The sequence below is a fragment of the Eulemur rufifrons genome, chromosome 12 (genome assembly GCF_041146395.1).
Source record: "Eulemur rufifrons isolate Redbay chromosome 12, OSU_ERuf_1, whole genome shotgun sequence".
Lineage (NCBI taxonomy): Eukaryota > Metazoa > Chordata > Mammalia > Primates > Lemuridae > Eulemur > Eulemur rufifrons.
Genome location: NC_090994.1, coordinates 3,756,325 through 3,776,894, shown reverse-complemented (window position 1 = coordinate 3,776,894; position 20,570 = coordinate 3,756,325). Strand labels below are relative to the sequence as shown.

At 58.3% G+C, this 20,570-nt stretch overlaps 1 protein-coding gene across 1 annotated transcript; it reads left to right on the top strand.

Moving 5' to 3' along the window:
* The first annotated feature begins 5,267 nt into the window (after window positions 1–5,267).
* LOC138393569 (serine protease 55-like) lies at window positions 5,268–20,222 on the top strand. Its single transcript, XM_069484783.1, has 8 exons — window positions 5,268–5,371; window positions 5,491–5,688; window positions 6,990–7,240; window positions 8,501–8,643; window positions 11,128–11,435; window positions 17,798–17,921; window positions 18,925–19,060; window positions 20,170–20,222. The coding sequence occupies exons 1-8, from the start codon at window positions 5,268–5,270 to the stop codon at window positions 20,220–20,222; spliced, it is 1,317 nt and encodes a 438-aa protein (XP_069340884.1).
* Window positions 20,223–20,570: the final 348 nt, after the last annotated feature.

Below are 20,570 nucleotides of genomic sequence, written 5' to 3'. Positions count from 1 at the left end.
AATTACAGAATTAAGGCTGATTTGCACAATCTGAACACTGTGGATGTGAAATTTAGGGGAGTCCCGGGAGCCGAAGGAATTCGTATATGCCTTAATATCAAAATTAACATTGTGGAACTTCCCCAAAGTGGAACAGGTTACCTCTGGGGTCATTGGTTTTCTCACCCATAAAATGAGGGCATTTGATAAAAACAATCTTTAAGGTTCTTTCCAGTTCTTCTTAGACTGCTGAGTTCTTGTCCTCTTCCAAAAGCCAAGGGTCAATCCTTGGGCTGCCTCTCCCTCTATACTCTTTGGCTTCAAACGTCACCTTTATACAGATGATTCTCACGTTTATGCCTCTGAAACTCTCCACCGAGCTCCTCCCTCGCTTAACGAGAGGGGCTGCTGAGGAACGAGGCTCCCCATCCCCGCCCCGCCCCCGCCGGGAGTTCGCCTTTGGGACAAGCCCCCCGCGTGGGGAGCCCCGGCCAGACACATCCGCAAGGACCCGCAGAGACCTACGTGTCGGGGAGCTGCGTGCCCAGGACGGCAGCAGGGCAAGCTGCAGCAGGAGCACGGCCCCTCTGCCCGGCCACCCTCGCATCAGCCCTGGTCTTCACATGGCCCTGGAGGGGCTTCCAGGGAGGCTGAGGGACACGGGGTGGCCACGCTGTCCCCGCCTGCGAGCTCACAGCCAGCCTGACCGCTGAGGTCACAATAGGCACTGGGTGGAGCTGCCTCGCTCCGGACAGGCAGCCGGGTGGCCTCCTGAGCCCCCTGGGCTGTGGGAGGTCAGGGTGGAGCCGGGGGTGAGAGACGCGGGAGTGTCCACGTCACAGGGCCAGGACAGGACAGAGTAGCTGAAGCTGCTCGAAGCTGCTCTCCGGGAATAGACTTCACGAGGAGGGATCTGAGGCTGATGGTCCAAACAGGTCAGGTGACACAGCAGAGTCAGCACCGACTTGGGCTCCTATAGAAGAGAGCTCGCGTCACCTGTGACACCTCCGCGGAGTCACTTACCTCTGAGCCTCTGATGACTCATCTGTAAAACGGGGATTATCACAGTACCTCGTTCTACGGATGAGAGGTTTAACGAGCTAGTCCATGTGTCGTAGCACAAGACCCTGCGACCCCAAGCCCATGGTTTTAACTCGCCAATTTCTTCTCTACCATGTTTTATCAACATTTTTTATTTTAGCCATTTTAACATATGTATATCAATGTCTACAACGGGACTGTCCACAATCCTCCAAACTGGAAACCCTTCAGTGGACAGATAAACAAACTGCAGTACGTCCACACAACGAGACCCTTCTCAGCAATAAAAATGAACGAATTATTGATATATGCAATAACAGATGAATCTCAAATGCTTATGCTAAGTGAGAGAACCCAGGCTCAAAAGGTCACACACTGTGTACAACTCTGTTTGTGCGACAGGGTGGAGAGGCAGTCATATCGGCACAGAGACCAGACCAGCGGCTGCCAGGAGCTGGGAGGAGGAGAGAGTGTGCGTGAAGGGGCGGGTGGAGGATATTCGCTGAGTTGCTGAAGTTAAGTTGTTCGGTATCTTGTCTGTGCTGGTGATCACATGATCCCATGCAGGTGTAAAAAACCCAGAGAAAGAAACACCACATGTAAATTTTAAATTCCTGTTTGGTCCAAAATAAAGTTGCAAGAGAACTAAAGAATTAGGAGAAAAGATTTTGCCGATCCCATACGAGAGACAAAGGGCTATTGTCATTAAAATTCAAAAAGGTTCTGCAAATCCACTTTAAACACTCACCTGGATAGGCAAAATGGGGAAACCGTAGGAACAGATCATTCTTAAAATAATCAATATAAAATGGTACCAGTAAGTCTTGGAGTGGGGGCAAGGGTGGTCTTATGGTCAGAAGCACTTCAGAAATGCCAGATTAAGTAAAATTAAACCACTTTCTTTACTGTAAGGTATAGCAGCGCCTTGAATGTGTGGATATCCACTGTGATCCCACAGAAAAAGTATCGAACGGGACGTTTCCAGTCTTGTCTCACTCTAGAACATCCCCCCCGGAGCTTTTCATAGAGCTGAGGCTCTACAGAACAAACTTCGCTTTAACTCATTTACTCCTCACGACAGCCCCATAATAGTCCCCGTTTTATGAGATTACGTCATCTAATTCCGGTGTTCTAAAGTAAATAAAGCCTTATTCCACCACGACTCCGCCGCCTCTCCCAGGGTGTTGGGCCCAGAAGGGTCCTTAATGTTTTTACCAAGAGGGGAGCAGAGACAGAAGGAAAGTCAGTCGCTAAATTGTTGTGCCAGGTGCCCTGTACTTGCAGAGCTCTGGTCCAGACCCCGGGGTGTCATTTTAGATGGCATCTTCACTGAGTCCGATACACCTACTGTGAGTCATCAGGGATAATCTCTTGGTTTCCTGAGCCATTTGTTCGAACTCAGCATCCCTGGGGCCTCTCCGTCAACTCTACGGGTGCCAGGGAAGTGGTGGCAGCCCTCTCCCCAGTCTCTGCTCCGGGCAAGCCTGGCACAGACCTGGATCTTCCTGGGCGTGTCTCTTGAGTGCCATGAGCAGTGGGATTACAAGCTGGAGCATCTTCTTGTCATTCCAGCCCAGAATTGCCCAATCTTTGCCTCCGGCCAAAGCTGATAAAATGCCAGGTGCGGCTGCTTTGGGGTCGGGGAGCATCACAAATGCAAGGCAGAGTGGGCCGGGTGACATCACAGAGAGCAGGGCAGGGGCATGGGACACAGGGCCGTCAGGCCCTTGCCTGTCCAGCGCTCCCCCTGCAGTGGTGGCTGACAGGACGCCCTCACAGGGCCGTGCCGGGCTGAGGTTTGCCTGCACACTCCCCTCCCGACACCCACGCGAGCGTCTGCTCTGACTGCAGAGCTCTGGGTGTTCAGGTGAGTTTTTACTGATACGTTTTCTGGAACCAGGTTGCAAAGGCCTGATAAGACTTGTTAGTAGATCTAGACCTTCCCACGAAGGTCACTGTGGGGGAGGGGGTAGAGTTAAAATGGGTCACATGGTAACATTTGCACTAAAAGATGACTCCGGGTATAGCACAGAGGTTACTTTAGGGAGGAAGAAACTAGAAGAGATAATGTCTTGCAGGAAGTGGCTGCAGAGACGGACTGGAGAGGCCCGACAGAGTGGTCTCGTGGTCGAGGGGCTCTGCGGGCTGAGCAGGCAGACACGAGCCCAGGGCTGGAAGTTGGGGGTGGGGGACACACTGGAGAGTCACCAGGCCACTGGAGTCGCAAGCGTGGTGACGTCGCCCAGGGATAGTGTGTGCCCAGAGCACACGGTCAGACGGAGGACGAGGAGGAGGAGGAGGAGGAGGAGCTGGCGATGGCTGGGAGAGCGGGAGGAGAACCAGGAGAGGGGGGCGGGTGGAAAATGGGACAAGAGTGCTCCAGGGAGCAGAGACGCCTCTGACAGCGAGTCATCCCTCCTGAGCCCCTCAGCCGCCCCCGCCCAGACTCTGGCTCCTTCAGTCACATGCTCCTTCCCTTCCGCCCCCGCTCACCGGTGCTGCAAGGTGTTCAGTCACCTCCACCTGAAACCTCCAGCAGCCCAAGGTGCCCTCCCTTCCACGGCTCACTCACAGCCAGCGCCCCATGTCCTCTCAGTCACAACCTCGGTGCTTGTCATTCAAGGAAGGCAGGGAGGAGGGAGGCCTCGCCCCCACGGTCACAGAGAAGCCATGACCCCACAGGCCCCGTGGAAGGGGAGGCGTGTGAGCCTCAGAAAGGTCTGGGTGTGATGCGGACTAAAAGTGAGGTGCCCATGAGGGTCTGGGGGAGGCAGGTGGTGCCCAGGGCCGGGGGAGGGGAAGTGGGGATAAGAGAGGCTTCAAGGACAGGGTCCCTTTGCGCAGCCATCTTAGAAGCAAAATATCAGCGGGAAAAGAAGTCTGCGTGACCTCAGTCTGGGTTCTCAGACCCGCAGCCCATTGTGACATCACCAGCCGGGGTCTCGCTCTGAGCAGGGGGGCTGCGCCGGCCTCACTGCCCTCAGCCCTGGCCTCCGTCCCCTCCCCGGCCCACGGCACCACCCAGGGCCATGCTCCTGCTGTCAGTGCTGCTGCTCTTGTCCCGAGCCACGAGAGCACTCCTCGGTACGTGGACCCCTCCCCCAGTGGCCAGAGCAGCTCTCCCAGATGGGTCCAGGCAGGACCACCGCCCTGCGCACCCAGCCCCATACAGCCTGTGGTGAGCACAGGGGCCGAGGGCGGGCTGGACAGCAGGCTCAGTAACTAGCTGTCTGGCCACCAGCAGGCCAGCTCTCAGGACACAGGCCATCGCTCCGTGTTTCCCCGTGTCCCTTCCTCAAAAGCCTTATCATTCTTCTCCTCTCTTTCCCAGCCCAGAGTTGGACCTGTCTGACCTTGAGTTTGGGTTTTGCAACCTGAGACTGTACCCCCAAAGGAATCATAGAGTCCCCAGCACGAGCTGAGCATCAGTCCCGTGACTCAGGGTGAAGAGCTTGCAGCGGGAGGCTGTGGGAACCGCAGGCACAGTGGACGTGTAGCTTAGCATGATCAAGTTCAAGGTTGCTTCTGTTCCTGCAGTCAGCTCCCCACAGCTCCCTCCAGGGTCATATCTCTCACCAAGGGTGTGGCCGGGGCTGGAAGGAAGCCGGGTTGCTTAGCAGCTGTTATGGCCAAGTACTTCCGCACGTTTAACGCCACACCACACGGTGGAGTCTCTGCTCTTCGCCCGGGTGTGGGTGAGGAGCTCAGAACCTCCGAGAGGTGGAGGATTTGCCCAAAGTCGCCCTCCAGGGAGGTGGTGGCTCTGTCTGCCTGACCGACACCAGGCTGGCTTCAGTGCCAGGTGGCCGTCCCTCTGCACACACCTCCTGCCCAGCGCACAGCAGGTCCACCTGGTCCCCTTAGTCAGGCCTGGGGTCCCCTCTCTGGGCCCTGCCTCCATCTGCAAAGCCAGTGGTGTCGCAGTCCCGCCTTCCCCAGGCTGACGCTCTGCCTCCCGCGACCACTTTGAGGACCCTCGTGGTTCCCCGAGGCCCACCCGGCTATGCGGATAATGTCCCCATTTGGAGCCCAGCTGATTAGCAACCTTATTCCACCTCCAAAGTCCCTCTTTCCTTCCAAGGTAGAATCGTCTCGGGTTCTGGGGGCGTGGCCCCTTAGAACTGGGCCATTGCTGGGGGGCCGTGGCTCTGCCTGCCGCATGGGGCTGGCTTTGGGCCGCATTTCCCTCCGATGTCTCTGGCACGAGGGAAGAGACAGGCTGGGCGAGTGGCTTTCCCGGGATCACAATGCCGGGCGGAGTCAGAGCCGGCGCTTCTGACCCAGGCGGGCGCAAACGCGATAAGGCGTCCGCCGTCTCACTCCTGCCGCCAGGCGTGTCCCCGAGGGCCAGGTGCGCTCCTCTCTAGCGTGGGGACCAGGGTATCCGCTAACGAGCCTCCTGCCAGCCCCGCGCCCGGCCCGCCGTGGGTGCTAATGTGGCCTCTTTTCTCTTCCGCGCCCTTCTGTTCCGCCAGGATGCGGGGAGAGACCCACTTACGAGGGCAGAACTCGGCATTCCCGAATCATAGGGGGGCTGGAGGCCGAGGTGGGCGAGTTCCCGTGGCAGGTGAGTATTCAGGTGGGAAACGAGCATTTCTGCGGCGGCGCCATCCTGGACAAGTGGTGGATCCTCACGGCGGCTCACTGCTTGAACTCTGTAGACATCTCGTGAGTACCAAGAGCCCAGCCCTGCTGCCCCCCACGGTCCCCCGACCCCGGGCACCCGCCCGGTCAGCCAGACCCGGTCGCCGGGAGGATTCCTAGGGCTGCTCAGGCTCCATCTGGACACGGGTGACTCCCACGCCGCCCCGCCAGCCTGGGGCTGCACCCTCCCCTTCCCACCCAGGGCCAATGACGTGGCTTCCCCGAGGCCACACTCGGACCTCCCCAGGACACACCTGTGGCTTGATGAAGCCAAAGGGCTTGGTCCATGTGCCTGTGCTAGATCGAAGCCCTTCTAGGAGGACGTCCTTCCAGTTCCGGAAGGCTGCTTGCTGGGCATCCAACCCCCCACTCTACTGTGCCTGGCAGGGTTTCCTCTGTGGGTGGACGTCTAGCGTCTACTGATGACTAACCGTGTGCCAGCGACCCTGCTAGGCAACTTTACCCATATTCACTCATTTAACTGTACAACGCCCCTCTGAGGCAGGTAGAATGAACAAGCCCAGTTTATGGGTAAGGAAACTGAAGTCCAGTAGAGTCAGGCCACACCTCCGGTGCACGGCCAGCAGCCAGAGGCAAGACCTCAATTCTGGCTCCACCACTCCTGCTCTCTGCTGTCTCGGGAAGGTTTGAAGATGCACAGAAAGGTTCACCCAAACCCCGGGGAGCGTCTCATCATGGCCTAACCAAGGAACCTTGTGGCACCTGTCGCCATGGGACACTGGGGGATGGGCTTTGGAAAGTTCCTGGCCATTCTGCCTGGAGCGGGTTTCCTGAATGTTGACTGATTACTGAAGATCTTTTCTGCCTGGTCACTGGCAGGTCTAGATGAGCTTCTGTTCCTGGGCCTCTAAATTGTTGGTAATTACAATGGATGTAAAATAGGAGTCCTCACGCCTGACCTGTCTGAAGGCGAGTTTGATCTGTGCCAGGCGGTCTCTCGTGGGCTCTTCCGAGTGCCCCCGACGAGGTATTGGGAGCATCATTCACTTTTCTGGCCTCAAGTGATCCTCCCACCTCAGCCTCCCAAAGTGCCAGGATGACAGGCGTGAGCCTCCGCGCCCGGCCCCAGCGTTCACTTCTCTGGGACCCGAGATGGAGCAGAGGCGTAGCTGGGTTCTGCTCACGGGCCATTCTGGCACCTTCTCTCCCTTTTTCAAATTCTCGCAGCCTCTGAGCAGTGGCCCCAGGATGGCCTGAAGGTCCTAGAACTGCGTGGGGTTTTGGTTTCTCAGGCACGGAAACTTCCGCACACTTTGGTGACCTCCCTTCCCCTCCCCTCACCCCTCTCCGGCTCCCGCCGCCAGACCTGCAGACCTGAACGTCGTGGTGGGGACCAACGACTTAACCAGCTCACACGTGGAAACAAAGCTGGTGTCCACCACCGTTCTCCACAAGGACTTTAAAAAAGTCAACATGGACAACGACATCGCCCTGCTCCTGCTGGCCACACCGATCACGCTCAGTGACCTGAAGGTGCCCATCTGCCTGCCCGCGGAGCCCAGCCCCTCCACGTGGCACGAGTGCTGGGTGGCAGGCTGGGGCCAGACGGACGCTGGTATGAGAGCCCTGGAATCTGAAGGAGAGGGGAGGAGGGTGACGGGGAGAGCTGAGCAGGGGGGAGGAGAACAGGACTCGCGTGGGAGCAAATCCCCCCACAGTGGAGGCCACACGGGCCCTGTCTCAGCCCCTCCCGAGTGCCTAGGCCCCAGCTGAGATGCCAGGTCTGAGCCAGTCCTCGGATGTGGTCCCCCCCAGCCAGCACGGAGCCGTCTTGCGTGCGTGTTTAATCAAATGCAAACTCTCCGGTTAGCCAAGGGCCCCTCCACTCTTTATTCCAAACATCTGCGTTGATGCACATGTGAATGTTTCCTGCCTGGTTCCTACGGGCATCTGAGCTGCCCGCCCTGGGCGAGGCTGTGAGGGTCCTGGCGTGTCGCCCGACCATTCTGAGACATGAATCTGTTGTCACTTGTTGTTGTGCAGTTACTTGACCCCGATAGGAGAATGTGCACCGGGGTAGAAAGGTATCTCGAAAGCCCCACTGGACTGTCCCCAAAGAAAACCCAACAAAACATAAAGCGAACAGCCCAGGGAGCAGACGGGAGCAGCACAGCCCTGCTTGGGCCTCACAGGATGGAGGATCCTTAGGGCTGCTTTGCAGCGAGCCGGGGCCTGAAGACGTAGGCATTTCGGGGGCTCAGCGACCAGGGGAGGTGGGGGGACGCTGGCTGGGGCTCCAGGCACTGCTGGGAAGGCAGGACTGGAGGAGGCAGTTGGAAATCCTCAGTAAGGGAAGAGATGTGGAATGTCTGTGTGGCTAGTTAACGAGGTCTCCACCTCCGCAGATTCCCCCAGTCCCCTCTGAAGGCTCTCGGCCAGCCCACCTTTGCTGGGGGACGAAAGTTCTCGCCGTGATGCAAACCCGCTTCTCCCGGCCCTGTGCGAGGGACCTGTGGTGCTCACGTAGTAACGAGTAGGGACAGGCAGATGCGTGGAGACAGCGGGGTGATGCTGGGGGGTGGCCCCTAGCCGGTTCCAAGCAGTCGAGTTCGTCAGGCTGGTTGGCGTCAAGCTGGGCGTCTTGGGAGTAGAAATGTGGTTTTGGATGCGAGGACTCATTCCAGGAGGTGGGGAGTTGTTTGTGAAATCCCGGGGGAGGGGGTCTGGGTGATCTATCTGCAGGTGTGCGGTTACCTGAAGGAGGAGCGTGGAGGTGGGGGATGGGAGCTGGGGACATGGGCCGGGCTGGGCAATGGTGGGCACAGTCCGTTGACTGCCTTAGTGGCTTTTGTAATGTGCTTTCTCTCCGGACCAGCCAATAAAAACTCCATGAAAACAGATCTGATGAAAGTGCCGATGGTCATCACGGACTGGGAGGAGTGTTCAAAGGATTTTCCCAAACTTACCAAAAACATGCTGTGCGCTGGATACAAGAATGAGAGCTACGACGCCTGCCAGGTAACTCGGGGACCCTCCCTCAGCTCACCGTGCTAGTGCACGGGTATCCTGTCTCTGCCGGGAATAGACAATTAGGAGTCTGGAAAATGCGTGATCTCAAAAATGTCTCATCTATGGTGGTTTAATGCAAGGAAACTGGTAATTCTCCCCTCGGGAGGGGCTTGCTGGGATAGGGTTAGAGGCGGGAGGGAGAGGAGAAGGGAGAAGGTGCTCAGGGGCAGGAAGCAGCGACTGCAGCGGCCTCAGGTCTCGTGGTCCCTTGCGATGCATCCTCATGTCACGTGAACCTTGTGTTTTCTCCACACACTGGACAATTTAAAACATTGCAAAAAAAAAAAAAAATAGAGAACTGAAACTTGTGATTCTGATCAGGATGGAACAGACACATTTCTCCCGGTCCCTTGTCCTAAGAACAGTGAAAAGCATCGGACGTTACATGGAGAAATGAAACAAAAGGCTGACAGGTGCAGGGCAGAAGGTGCACTGGCCGGAGGTCCCGATACTTGGGAATGACACCGCTGTGGATCCCCGGGGTTTCCTGTATATCTCCGAAATATCTCAGACTGGACGCCGGAGAAGACTGCCACCCAGGACCGCCAATGGGCACAGAAATAAACTCACAGCCACAGCCACGCTGGGGTTCCGGAGCGGTTGAGTGTGGCCCTTAAAAGGCAACAGGAGGGGTCCTTGTGATGACGGGCATGTTCCGTATCTTGACCAGATCAATGTCACTGTCCTGGTCATGATATTGTACCACAGTTTTGCAAGATGTTACTGGTGGACACTGAGGGTGTACAGGATCTCTCTGCATGAGTTCTTACAATTGCATATGAATCTACGATTATCTCAAAATTCAAAGAATCAATTTAAAAAAAATTTTTAAGTGCCACAGTCAAGCAAAATTTACAATCAAACGCATCCCCAGCGAGCAATGCGATGCTTTTGCGAAGGTCCTTCTGTGGCAACCGTCATCCCAGCGAACGGCAGCCGCCTGTTTTCTTACCCGTCCTCCGAGCTCCAGCAGAAACGGGTCTTGCTCATGAGTGAGCTCCCAGCGCCCAGTGCAGGGCTCGGCACGGGATTAATGCTCAACGAACGTTTGCCAAATAAACGAACCGAGGAAGCCAGGTGTCGGTCAAGCAGCCACTGAGGAAGGGGCGCCTGAAAGAGATCCCGGAGGCCCCTGAGCGCCTGCAGGTGGAGACAGGGTTGGCAGCAGCCGCGGGGCGGGAGGGCGGTTTGGTTAGGGGCTGCCGAGCTGACTCAGGGTCAGACCTGGGCTGCTTGCCTGGTGCTGTCTTGACCACAGTACCCGCCACGGGGGTGTGGACGTCTCATCTCACTCCGTAGAGTCTTGGACTTTGAGAATCACAGACCTCTAGAGCTAAAAAGGAATGCACAGAAACATTTAATCGAAACTCTGCTTTATGGATGAGATAACATGGCTATTTTAATCATCGATCGTTCCCTTAGTTATCAGAGTAGACCTGCGGCAGCGTGCCAACGTCACAGCTCTCTTCCGCACGGTGGTTTCAAGCCATCTCCCTCTCCCTCCCACCCCCCTCTCACCCTGGGTCAGACCCCCCATTTTCACCTCCTCTGCCCCCCCTGCCTCCCTTCCCCAGGCACCCGCTACCTGCCACATTTCCACGCATCCTCAGGCCAAAAGCTGTCCCGACAGGGCTTTCCCTCAGCAGGACCCTCCCTCCGCTGCACTGCTGCCCGTCCTGGTCACACTTCTCCCGTCCCAGCAAGCACTGTCCTGTCTGTTCACACGTTTAACTCCAAGACCACGCGGTCCCGCCTCCCAAACGCCTGCCGACGAGCATTGCCCCAGTGAAGATTTGTTAAGTGACAGCGATCGAACCTCTTCTGGACCTCAGTGTGCTGATTACAAAATAGGAATCAAAATACCCACCTCCCAGATCCCCGAGCTGGCGGGGTCGATAAAAAAGCAAGGAGATAACGCCGTGCTTTGTGCCTCGTGGCCGGGACACTCTAATCCTCCTCCTCCCCTCTTCGTGGAATACTCCACTCATTCTAGCCACCTTTTTAAGGACATGGACAGGGACAGAACCGTAACAGCACTCTGGCATCCCATTTTCTCTCCTGCCCCTTCCAGCCCTTTCCAGAGCTTCTGATCTGACAAGACCCACGACACTCGTCTGCACTCTTCCCTCAGCCTGTGTGACGGTCACTCTGTCTTGTCCCCCTGTGCTGCGGGTGGAGTGACAGTTTCCCACCGAGCCTCCCTCTTCCTCCTCCACATTAGGTCCTGTCCCCTACACCCCCATTCTGCTCAACACCCCGTGACTCCCAGAGCCAGCCGGACAGCAGCACGCCCCTTGGGATGGGGTGGGCATTGGTGGGCTTTGGCGAGGTCCTTCGGCCACCGGAGCAGGACAGGCTGAGGGATCCTCCTCCAAGCACGCGCTGTGCCCTGCCTTGCGTGGGCTCGCTGCTGACTGTGCTCTCCGCCCACAGGGTGACAGTGGGGGGCCTCTGGTCTGCACCCCGGAGCCCGGTGGGAAGTGGTACCAGGTCGGCATTATCAGCTGGGGCCGGAGCTGTGGCCAGAAGGGGACCTCGGGGATATACACCGCTGTGGCCACCTACAGCCTCTGGATCAGCAAGGTGACCCAGGTTGAGGGAAGGCCCTTGGAGCCCCAGGAAATGAGGAGCCCGAAGCAGAAGGCAAACAGCCCCCGAGCCTTGGGACCCCCGGAGCCAGGCAGCCCCCCATTCTGGCTCTGGCTCTGCCTCCCGTCCTACGTGTTATTCAGAGCTATTTTGTACCAAAAATAAAACAGATGCTATTTTTTAACCCTAGGAGCGGGTATGAGAATGTGCCTCCCGCAGGGGCGGAGCCTGCGGAGCAGAGCTGGGCTGGGAACAGAAGGACCAGAAAGCCAGGCTGGGGCCCTGGTCTGGGGACCGCGCTTAGGGTTCATGGATTAGTCAGGACTCTTTTCATTCTGGGTGACAGTTACCTAACTCAATACATGAGTACACGAATGTTAAATTAGCATAGCATTTTCAAGGTTTATTGATGTGATAGATATATCAGAGCTTCATTCCTCTTTATTGCTAAATTATCATTGTGTGAGATGCCACATTTTGTTTATTTATTCTTCCTAAACGCGCATTTCACAGCGGCTGCTCAAATTGACTTCTTTTCTTCAAAATCCTGGCCTGCCTGGTCCTCCTCCACTCCCCTCTCCCCTGCTGGCCGCCTCCCTTCCCCATCCCCTCCCCACCCGCTCAGGTGGGACTGGCTTGGTGGGCTGCAATTCCTGAGGTGGCCTCCGGGTGGCAGAGTGGCTCCAGGCAGCAGGTCTTTGTTCCTGCAGGGAGGTGTGGCTGGGACAGGCCTGCAGACCTAGGGCATCCCGGGAGTGGCAGGCCTGCCTCTGTAGGCCAAGCTGTACGGAAACACGGCCATGCCCGTTCACTGCGTGTTGTCTTCGGACGCTTTTTGTGCTGTAAAGACAGAGCTAAGTCATCGCAGCGAAGACTCCATGGCCCATGAGGCCTGAAGTCTTTCCTACCTGACCGTTTCCAGAACACGTTTGCTGGCCCCTGGCCTCCAGGGGCAGACAGGGAAGGAAGCAAACAGATGGTCCTGTCACCGTAGTAAGTGCTAGGATGGAGCTGGGCCTGTCCTTTGAGCCCTGCAAGGCGCCTGCAGCAGCCACGGGAGCCATTGAAGGGGCTTGAGCAGGAGCAACCCGACCATCCCAGCCTCACTACTGTGAGAGGGAGGGGGCGGGGAGGGAGGGGATGGGCCACAGCAGAGCCAGGACCCAGGTGAGGCTCATCGTCTCCGGAGGGAGAAGGGAGGCTGCCGGGTCCAGCCTGCGCGGGTGGAGAAGGGGCAATGCTGGTGGGATTTCGGAGGGTGGGTGATGGCATTTGAGTGTTGGGGGGGTCAGAGCTGAGCCTGTGTCCAGCCTGTGTCCCAGCATCCCGAGGGGTCCTCCCTCATTCCTCGTGCAGGGACCCGACCTCTGCCTCCCTTCTGAGTCAGGACTGCCCGTAGTTTCCCCACCCAGCCTTGCCCCCTCCTCCCTGCCACCCCCCTGAGAATATTTGACGACAGCTGTGTTGCATCCAAATTCCTGTTAGCCTGGGGTACGTTACCTGGGTTTTTAACTGTGTTAACTTCTCCTGAAGCAGTTTTCCGTCTGATAGCTGTGCTGACCACATGACCTACTTCCAGGGGGCGTGGTGTGTGCATGTGTGTGTGCATGTGTGGGCGTGCATGTTCACGTGTGTGTGCATGAACACGTTTGTATGGGGTGGGAAGAGAGCCTGAGGGAGGAGTGTTTGATCAGTCGTCCTGTCTTCTTTCACATTCAGGTGACGCTCAGTAAATCCGTTATTCCCACTAAGACTTTTTTCTGCCCCAGCAGCCAGCCGAAAGGGACGCAGCCGTCCCCCAGGGCCACTTTGAAATACCCCTTTCGCTGCCACATTACTCAGAGCATGCTCGCGAGGTCCTGCGAGTGGTGGGCTTTGAGCGCCATCCAATCCCCCTTCCTTCTGGGAGGGAGGTGGAAGGATATCCGTTATCAGCCGTCTGGGCTCAACAAGCAGCAGAGGTCATGCTTCACAGTGAAGGTCAAAGGCACAGGAAGCAATCGCACACAGGACTCCTTACTGATCTCCTCCTTTGCCTTCTCTCCTAAGGCAATGACCTTGTGAGGTGGAGACACCCTTGGCTTGGCTTTAAAATGTGCTCACTCATTCATTCATTCATTAGGTCACAGTAGGGGTTAAGTGGCTTTCTGTGTGGGGGGCGGACACCAAGACGGCAGCCGGTTGCTGTCCAGGGCGGGCTCGACCTCTGGCGGGGACGGCAGAGTGATGGAATCACCAGCGGCATCATGGCTGGGAGATGCCACGCGGTTGGAGGCAGCAACTGAGGCCGCGGACGCAGCAGATGGAGAACAAGCTTCCCTGTGACGGTGTGTTTGCCTGGACCATCTTGTTCCAGGTAGGGGGACCCCGCAGAGGGGCTTCACTTCCTGCCCTTGGCAATGCTGACCCACGTACCAATGCGAGGGCTGAAGGAACAGCCAAGAACAATGGAACAGTGTGTCTTCCTCCTGCACTGACCCCAAGGACTCTCAGAGGCTGGCAAGAAGTCCCCACCTCCCCTTTTCGGGAGCAGACGGAGAATGGCGCCCGTCCGTGCACAGGACTCTAAGCCACGGCCCAGCCGAGAGCATCCAAGGCTGGGTCCACCCGGCAGTGAGACATCTGATGCCATCCAGCACCTTGCTCTCCTCACCTCACAAAGCCCCCCGAACATTTCCTCCCGGAGGAGTCCTGGGACTTCCCCCCAATCCTATCACTGCCCCCCTACCTGGGCCACCCCCTCCAGACTGCCCCCCCCAAGCCCGGGGGTAGCCAAAGGCCAAACAAAAACAAAACAAAAAAAGGGAAACAAAAGCAAACAACAGAATTCCCCTGACCTCCCCCAAAGCACACACAAAAGAGCAGGCTTGTGGGAAGAGGGAAGCTAAGCTGGGGGGCTGGGGGCGCCCCATTGTTCTCCCCGGGCCTGGTGATGACAATCCCAGCCCACAGGTTGCAGCCCCCTGCCCTGCAGCCAGCACCCCCCCCTTTTCCCACCTTGGGCCCCTGAGAAAGACGTCCTGGCCACGTGTGCACGGCCCAGTGGTTCCCACAGGAGGAGGAAGTGAGCGCTCACAAAAGGCGGCTTTTCCCTGAGGAAGCAGCGGCTTTCAGTGACAGACCTCGGCAAGGATGAGGGACGGACCCGGGCCCAGGGGACAGGGCCTGGAGAGGAGCTGCCTCTCCGGAGGAAAGGGGGGCATTGTGATCCCTTGTTTACTGCGCCGGCCGGCGGGGCCCTGACCTCGCTGCTTGTCAACAGGCTGGACGCCCCCCCCACGCCCCACGCATTGTGTGGAGCGGCCCATTCATGGTTCCATTTGGGGGGGCTGTTTTCTGGCTTCCAGCCCCCCCAACTGGCTCCCTTTCAGCATTGTAGCCGGATAAAAAGGCAGGAGCTCCTTCCCCTTTCCCTGGAGCCAGCTTCCTACCGGCCTTGTGGGCTCCGGACTCCGTTAACCCTTTGAAGAGCAGCAGAAGGGGGGGTCCCCTCCAAGAACATGGCAGCCAGTGGCAAAGCAGGCCCGAGACCCCCGCCCCTTCCTCCCGGTGTTTGCTGGGGACAGAGCCACGGGGCTCCGGGAAGAGCGCGGGCAAGAAGCGGTCTGGGATCATCGATTCAGGAGATTTAGGTGGGAAAGGCCAGATTGCCCGCACGTGGGAGGCGTTGCAGGGGCAAGAGGAGGGAGCGTTGAGGACAGGGCTGTCCTGAGACAGGGCCAACTCTTGGAGCACGCACGCCTTCAAGAGGACATTGGCCAACCAGGTGGAGGGCAGACGGGGGCTGCCGGCGAGGAACAGTCCGGACGTTGCGTCGAAAGCAGAGCCGTTGAGTGGACGTGGGAGACCTGGAGACCAGGCACCGTGACGTGGTTCCTGATCTAGGGGGGCTGTTACTGGGGTGGGTTTACACCAGGTGACTCAGGGGCAGAACTAGTTCACGTCAGTGAAGGCTGCTCCCTGGCAGGGCGGCGGATGTGCAGCCCCAGGAAAGCAGCGAGCTCCGCGCTGGAAGCAGAGCCGTGGCGTGCGGGAGCAGAGGGGGTACTGGGGTCTAGGACGCCTACATGTGAATTTCAGGGGACACAACTCAGCTCCCTCCCAGGGCTTCGGGTGCTCTCTCTCTGAGACCATCTGCAAGGCTCTCTGATCCTACCAATGTCCACGTGGCCAAAGAGACAGAGTGACGCCGAGAAGGGATGGGCAGCAGGATCTGAAACTGCAGAGTGGGGCGGGGTCTGGAGAGGCCCAGAACTTTCCCTGGGGGAGCAGGACCTCACCTTGACGGTCTCGTCAGTACACAATCCATTGGCACTTTGGGGGGCCTGAAGTTCACGGCCATCCATGGCTTTTGGTCGAGGTCTCAGGCAGGCCTGGGTCCAAGGGCAGTGAGATGTTCCACACGGACGGAAACCAGCTGAGTGGAGGGAGGGTCCCCTCCTGGGAGAGGGATGGTGCAGGGGAGGAGGGGCCTAGCTGGGCGGGGAGGGGAGGATGGGGAGGGGAGGGTGGGCGTGGGATGCGTAGGGCTCAGTGACGGCCCGGAAAGGCTGTGAATCCCTACCACGGAGGCCACACAAAGACAGGCAAGAGTCTTCTTAGCAATGCAGGGCTCCGGGGGCGGAGCCAGCACTCACCCCAAACTCCCTTGCTGTGTGTGTATGTGTGTACATGTGTATGTGCACCTGTATATGTATGTGTGTAGGTGTGTGCATGTACACGTGTGTGTGCATGTGTACATACATGTGTGCACGTGAGCACACGAGTATATGTGTATGCGTGTGTGCATATGTGTGTATGCACGTGGGTGTGTGTGACTGCGTGTGTGCGTGTGTGTACACATGTGTGCATGTGTGTATTTGTATGTGCACGTGTGTGTACATGTGTTGTACACATGAGCACACGGGTGTGTGTGTGTGCACGTGGGTGTACATGTGTATGCAACCTGCATGTATGCATGTGTATGTGTGCAGGTGTGTGCATAGGTATTTGCATGTGCATGTGTGTGCATGTACATGTGTTGTGCACATGAGCACACGGGTGTGTGTATGTGCATATGTGTGTGCACGTGGGTGTACATGTGTATGCAACCGTGCGTGTATGCATGTGTATGTGTGCAGGTGTGTGTGTGTGCACGCATGTGTGTGCATCCACTTCTCCCTGGCAGCCCAGTCCTTCTGGGAATGTTTCCTACTGGCTCATTCTGGGTCTGTTTGCTTTTCTGCAGGAAGCGCCCTGGTTTATAGTGACAGGGGTGTCTTCTGACCAGAAATGACGTGGTTCATCCCAGGAAGCCGCAATACAACGCAGACACACCCCACGTAGTGTCACAACGGCACTGAGGCAGGGTGGGCAGTGTTATCCCTGTTTTGCGGTTTGGCCGGCAGACCAGGGCTTGGGATACGGGATCAGACACTTTGCAGCTGTGTGACTGAGGGAAAGTTGACCTCTCTGAACCCCCAAGTCGTGACACAGGGATGTTACCACGTAGGGAAGGAGGAGGTGACCCTGAAGCTTGGCTCACAGCAGGTGTGTCAGCCCCTGCGGAGAGGGCCACAGGGAGCAGAGCCTGGCCGTGCACTGGGAGCATGTTGTCCCCTCCTCCCTCCGCCTGTCCCCGGAGCTCTCTGCTCTGCCGTCTTACCCCAAGGCTGGCTCTCATCCGACCCACCGAGGTCGGGACTAAGAGCAAGTTAGGGTTACCAGCAGATGTTCCTTTCTGTTTTTCACTTCCTGTGACCCCCAAACTAGCAAAACTCCAGACAGAACTAAGAAGGCAGAGAAAGGCAACGGGGCTCTTCTCTGAACCTGTGGTGGGCCGAGGGTCCCACAGCCTGCAGGGCCTCACCTCCCCAGGGGACTGCCACACAGGAGGGGGGGCGTGGATGGTCCCACCTGCTTGTCCCCTGCCCCTCCCTGTGTGTCTGCCCCTCGGTCACTCGCTCAGGCATTTGCTATTCACCGAGCCCCTGCAGGATAGCCGAGAGCAGGTCCCACTCCAGCCCTGTCCCCCCGACAGCAGGCAGTCCACGTGGCTCCTCCTCTCAGCTGTAATCAACTGAGAAGGAAGAAGGAAAAGATGCCAGCTTGCCGCCAGCCGCCCACACAGGTCGCTGCCCGCTGCCTGCGTTAGGGGAGGGCCCGGGGCTCCCCCTCACTCCCAGTCCTGGTTGTGGACCCGGACGGCACCTGAGTCAGGGTCCAGACCCAACTCCCCCCCAGCCGAGGGCCCTCTGCCAGCCAGGAAAAGCTGGCCCACTGCAGGGTCGCCGAGACCTAGAGGAGAAAGTCATGATTTCCTCAGGGAAACCCACCTGCCATGTGTAGGGCAGGGGTATGGCAAAGCCCTCGGCTTGGCCAAAATTTAGACAGGCTCCTTGGAGCCCTCTCTTTGCGGAGGCTCCCCTTAGGGATTCCATGTCTGTCCTTGCCGGGCCCAGTTTTATTAAGAATCCTCCCAGCCTGGCTATCTAATCCCCCTTGATAGCTGGTCAAACCCCTCCTTCCCCATCAGTCCCCAGGGAGGCTGCGGGAGCCCCCGGTCAGGGGAGGGTCTCAGCAGCCCTGGCAGCAGCCCTGGCACTGACCTCAAGAGCGGGGGGCCTTGCCGGCTGGGGGCTGCCACCCCTGATGCCCCTGTATGGAGGGTCTTCCCAGAAGTGGAGCCTGCTCTCATTGCCACCCTCAGCCCCCGACAGTCTCCTGTGACCCTGGGGTGCTGGCCAAGGGAAGGGTCTCCTCTGGAGCCTGTGATTTGAGGGGCGGGGGCCGACCCCTGCAGGGAGGGGAACAGCCACGCAGGCAGGGAGGGTCCTGCCCTCTCCTAATGGAGGCTCCTCTCCGCGGCCGCAGCCCGGAGGAAGATGGTCCTCTTCAGTGTGCGCCATGTGTATTCACAGCTTTGGGAACTGCAGGTGCTGAGGCCTGGCCACTCCCTCATCTGACACGAGGGACCCGAGCCGTCGGGTTAAACCCTCACCTACCGCCAGCCAGCGAACGTGCGGGCACAGCCGGGACCAGAACCCCGGACTGGGGCTGGGCGCCCCCTTCCCAATTCTCGGGAGCCCACAAGATCGTCCATGAAGGGCGTCGGAAAGGGACTCACTGTTATTTTTCACCCTCTCGGTAGGGACAAAACTACCCTCCTTAAGTTTTCTTTGTGGGAGGAGGAAAAAATAAGAACCTGCAACTCAGCAGGGAATACGATTTTAAAAATAAGTCTCGGGGCCGATGTGTTTAATGCCCGCCCCGTGGGGCTGCTGGGCCCATAACTCAGGAGCACAATGGCCTTTCTTGTTGTGAATGAGTGTGAGGTGCCAGCAGAGGAAATAGGAAGCCCCCAATATAGTCTGAATGGACCTGTGAACAGGGATAATAAAGTTGTCCTGGATTTCCGTCCCCACCAGGTGTTTCCGCCGGGACTTCCATTCATTCAGGCCGGGGCTGGCCGCTGCTGCCCAGGCTCCCCCGCCCGACCCCGGCCCTGCTCCCTCGGGCCTGGGCTCCGGGGCCCTGTGACGGGTGAGCTCTGGTCCCACGGCCCACCCCGTGGGAGTCGTGCTAGAGCGAAGGGATGGCAAGGGGTGGGGGACAGAAGGAGGTCGCCCCCCCAGAAGGTCTGCTGCCCCCCACTGTCCACAGGGGAGCTCAGGAGAGAGGACCCCAGTGCACACGGACACAGGTGGTCACAAGCTGTGGGTGGCAGAGGCACTGGAGCCAGGGGGTCCTCAGTGGTGGGCAGGACCAGGGTTAGAAGCCACAGAGGACCCATCCGCCGGTGAGGGCCCAGACATGTCAACACCAGGCGTGTGTCCCGACAGCCAGCGTCAGGAGCCAGGAGGCTGTCTCCAGCTCGCCCCCTGACCTTGAGCTTGGCACTTGCCACAGTGGGGATGTCCCTTAGTTCCCAAGCAAGGGGGTTGGGACGGCCTGCTCCATCCAGAGCCACCTTCACCATCCCAAACCAGGCTGTGATGCAGGGTGACTCTGGCCAGAAGGGCAAGGGAGGCTTTGCCCAGGCGAGCCGGGCGGGACACACAGATGCAAGAAGTCAGCCTGGTGCAGGACCACGGCGGGACGGCAGGGGGACCACGGTGGGACGGCAGGGGGACCACGGCGGGACGGCAGGGGGACCACCGCGGGACGGCAGGGGGACCGCGGGGCTGGGGTCCACCGCCCTGCGTGCAGGGCTCACAGTCAGTGCAGCACAGCACGGCACAGGCCACAGAACGCACACCTGCGCGTAGCCTTAGCAGCCTTCCTGCTGTCGGACGCCCGGGAAGCCGCCGCCTCGGGAAGTCAATGCCGCGCGTCCTCGGTGCAGGGGAGCAGAGGCTCAGACGTGCTGCCATGTCGTTCTCAGCGCAGGGTTCTTAGAGTAGGAAATACATCGGGATGACTTGGCTCTTCCCACAGTACACAGTTTACCGCACACACTCGCTGAATGGACAAGAGACCTTGGACCAGCCCTGACCTCCCCCCGCCCAGCAGAGAGCCTGTCTCGTCGGCCCCGCCTGGGGAACACTGAGCCGTGTGTGCAGAGAGCCGACCCCGCGGTCCCTAGGAGCACAGTACCTGGACCTGTCTGCTGTGGCAGCGTCACCACGGCAGGTGGAGGAACCCCCAGCCGTGAGCTCTAAATCCCACCGCGGCCACGCTCAGCCTGTCCCGGTCCTGCCTGCAGGAGAGGTTGCTGAGCCGTCGCTGTGCACAGCACCCGCCTCCCGGCGCCGTCCTCCCTCCGACGTCCTCCCCAGAGCAAGTTCCAACCACGACAGCCCAGGTGTCTGAGCCGCATCTTTATCAGCCGCCTAAGGCCCTCGGCAATTACTAATTAGCGTTGGGCATTCCGAGATCCGAGATAATCTACATCTTCGGTTCCCCCAGGCCACGAGGGTGATGATGATGATGATGATGATGACAAACAGCTTTCAGAGTGAATGCAGAGCTGTGTCATGTGCCCATTACTTATTTTATGTTTGTCCTGGCAGCTACGTGACGTAAGAAGGGCACAGATTATTGTAGAGATGAGGACACACTAAAGCACATGGCTTGTCCGAAGTCTCACAACTGGTAAGTGGAAGACAATCCTTTGTCTTCTCGGCCCTGAAAGTCAGCTCTGCGGAGCGCTGAAGATGCTGGGCCGGCTGAGTGTCATCATCCACATTGTGGAAATGTGTTGGGTGTGAAATAGCTCCCGGGTTTCGTATGTGACTTTAGTTTCTCGTACAACAAACATGGGAAACCCGGTCCTCCTGCAACTCTCTGGGGAGCGAGGGGGGCTGGGG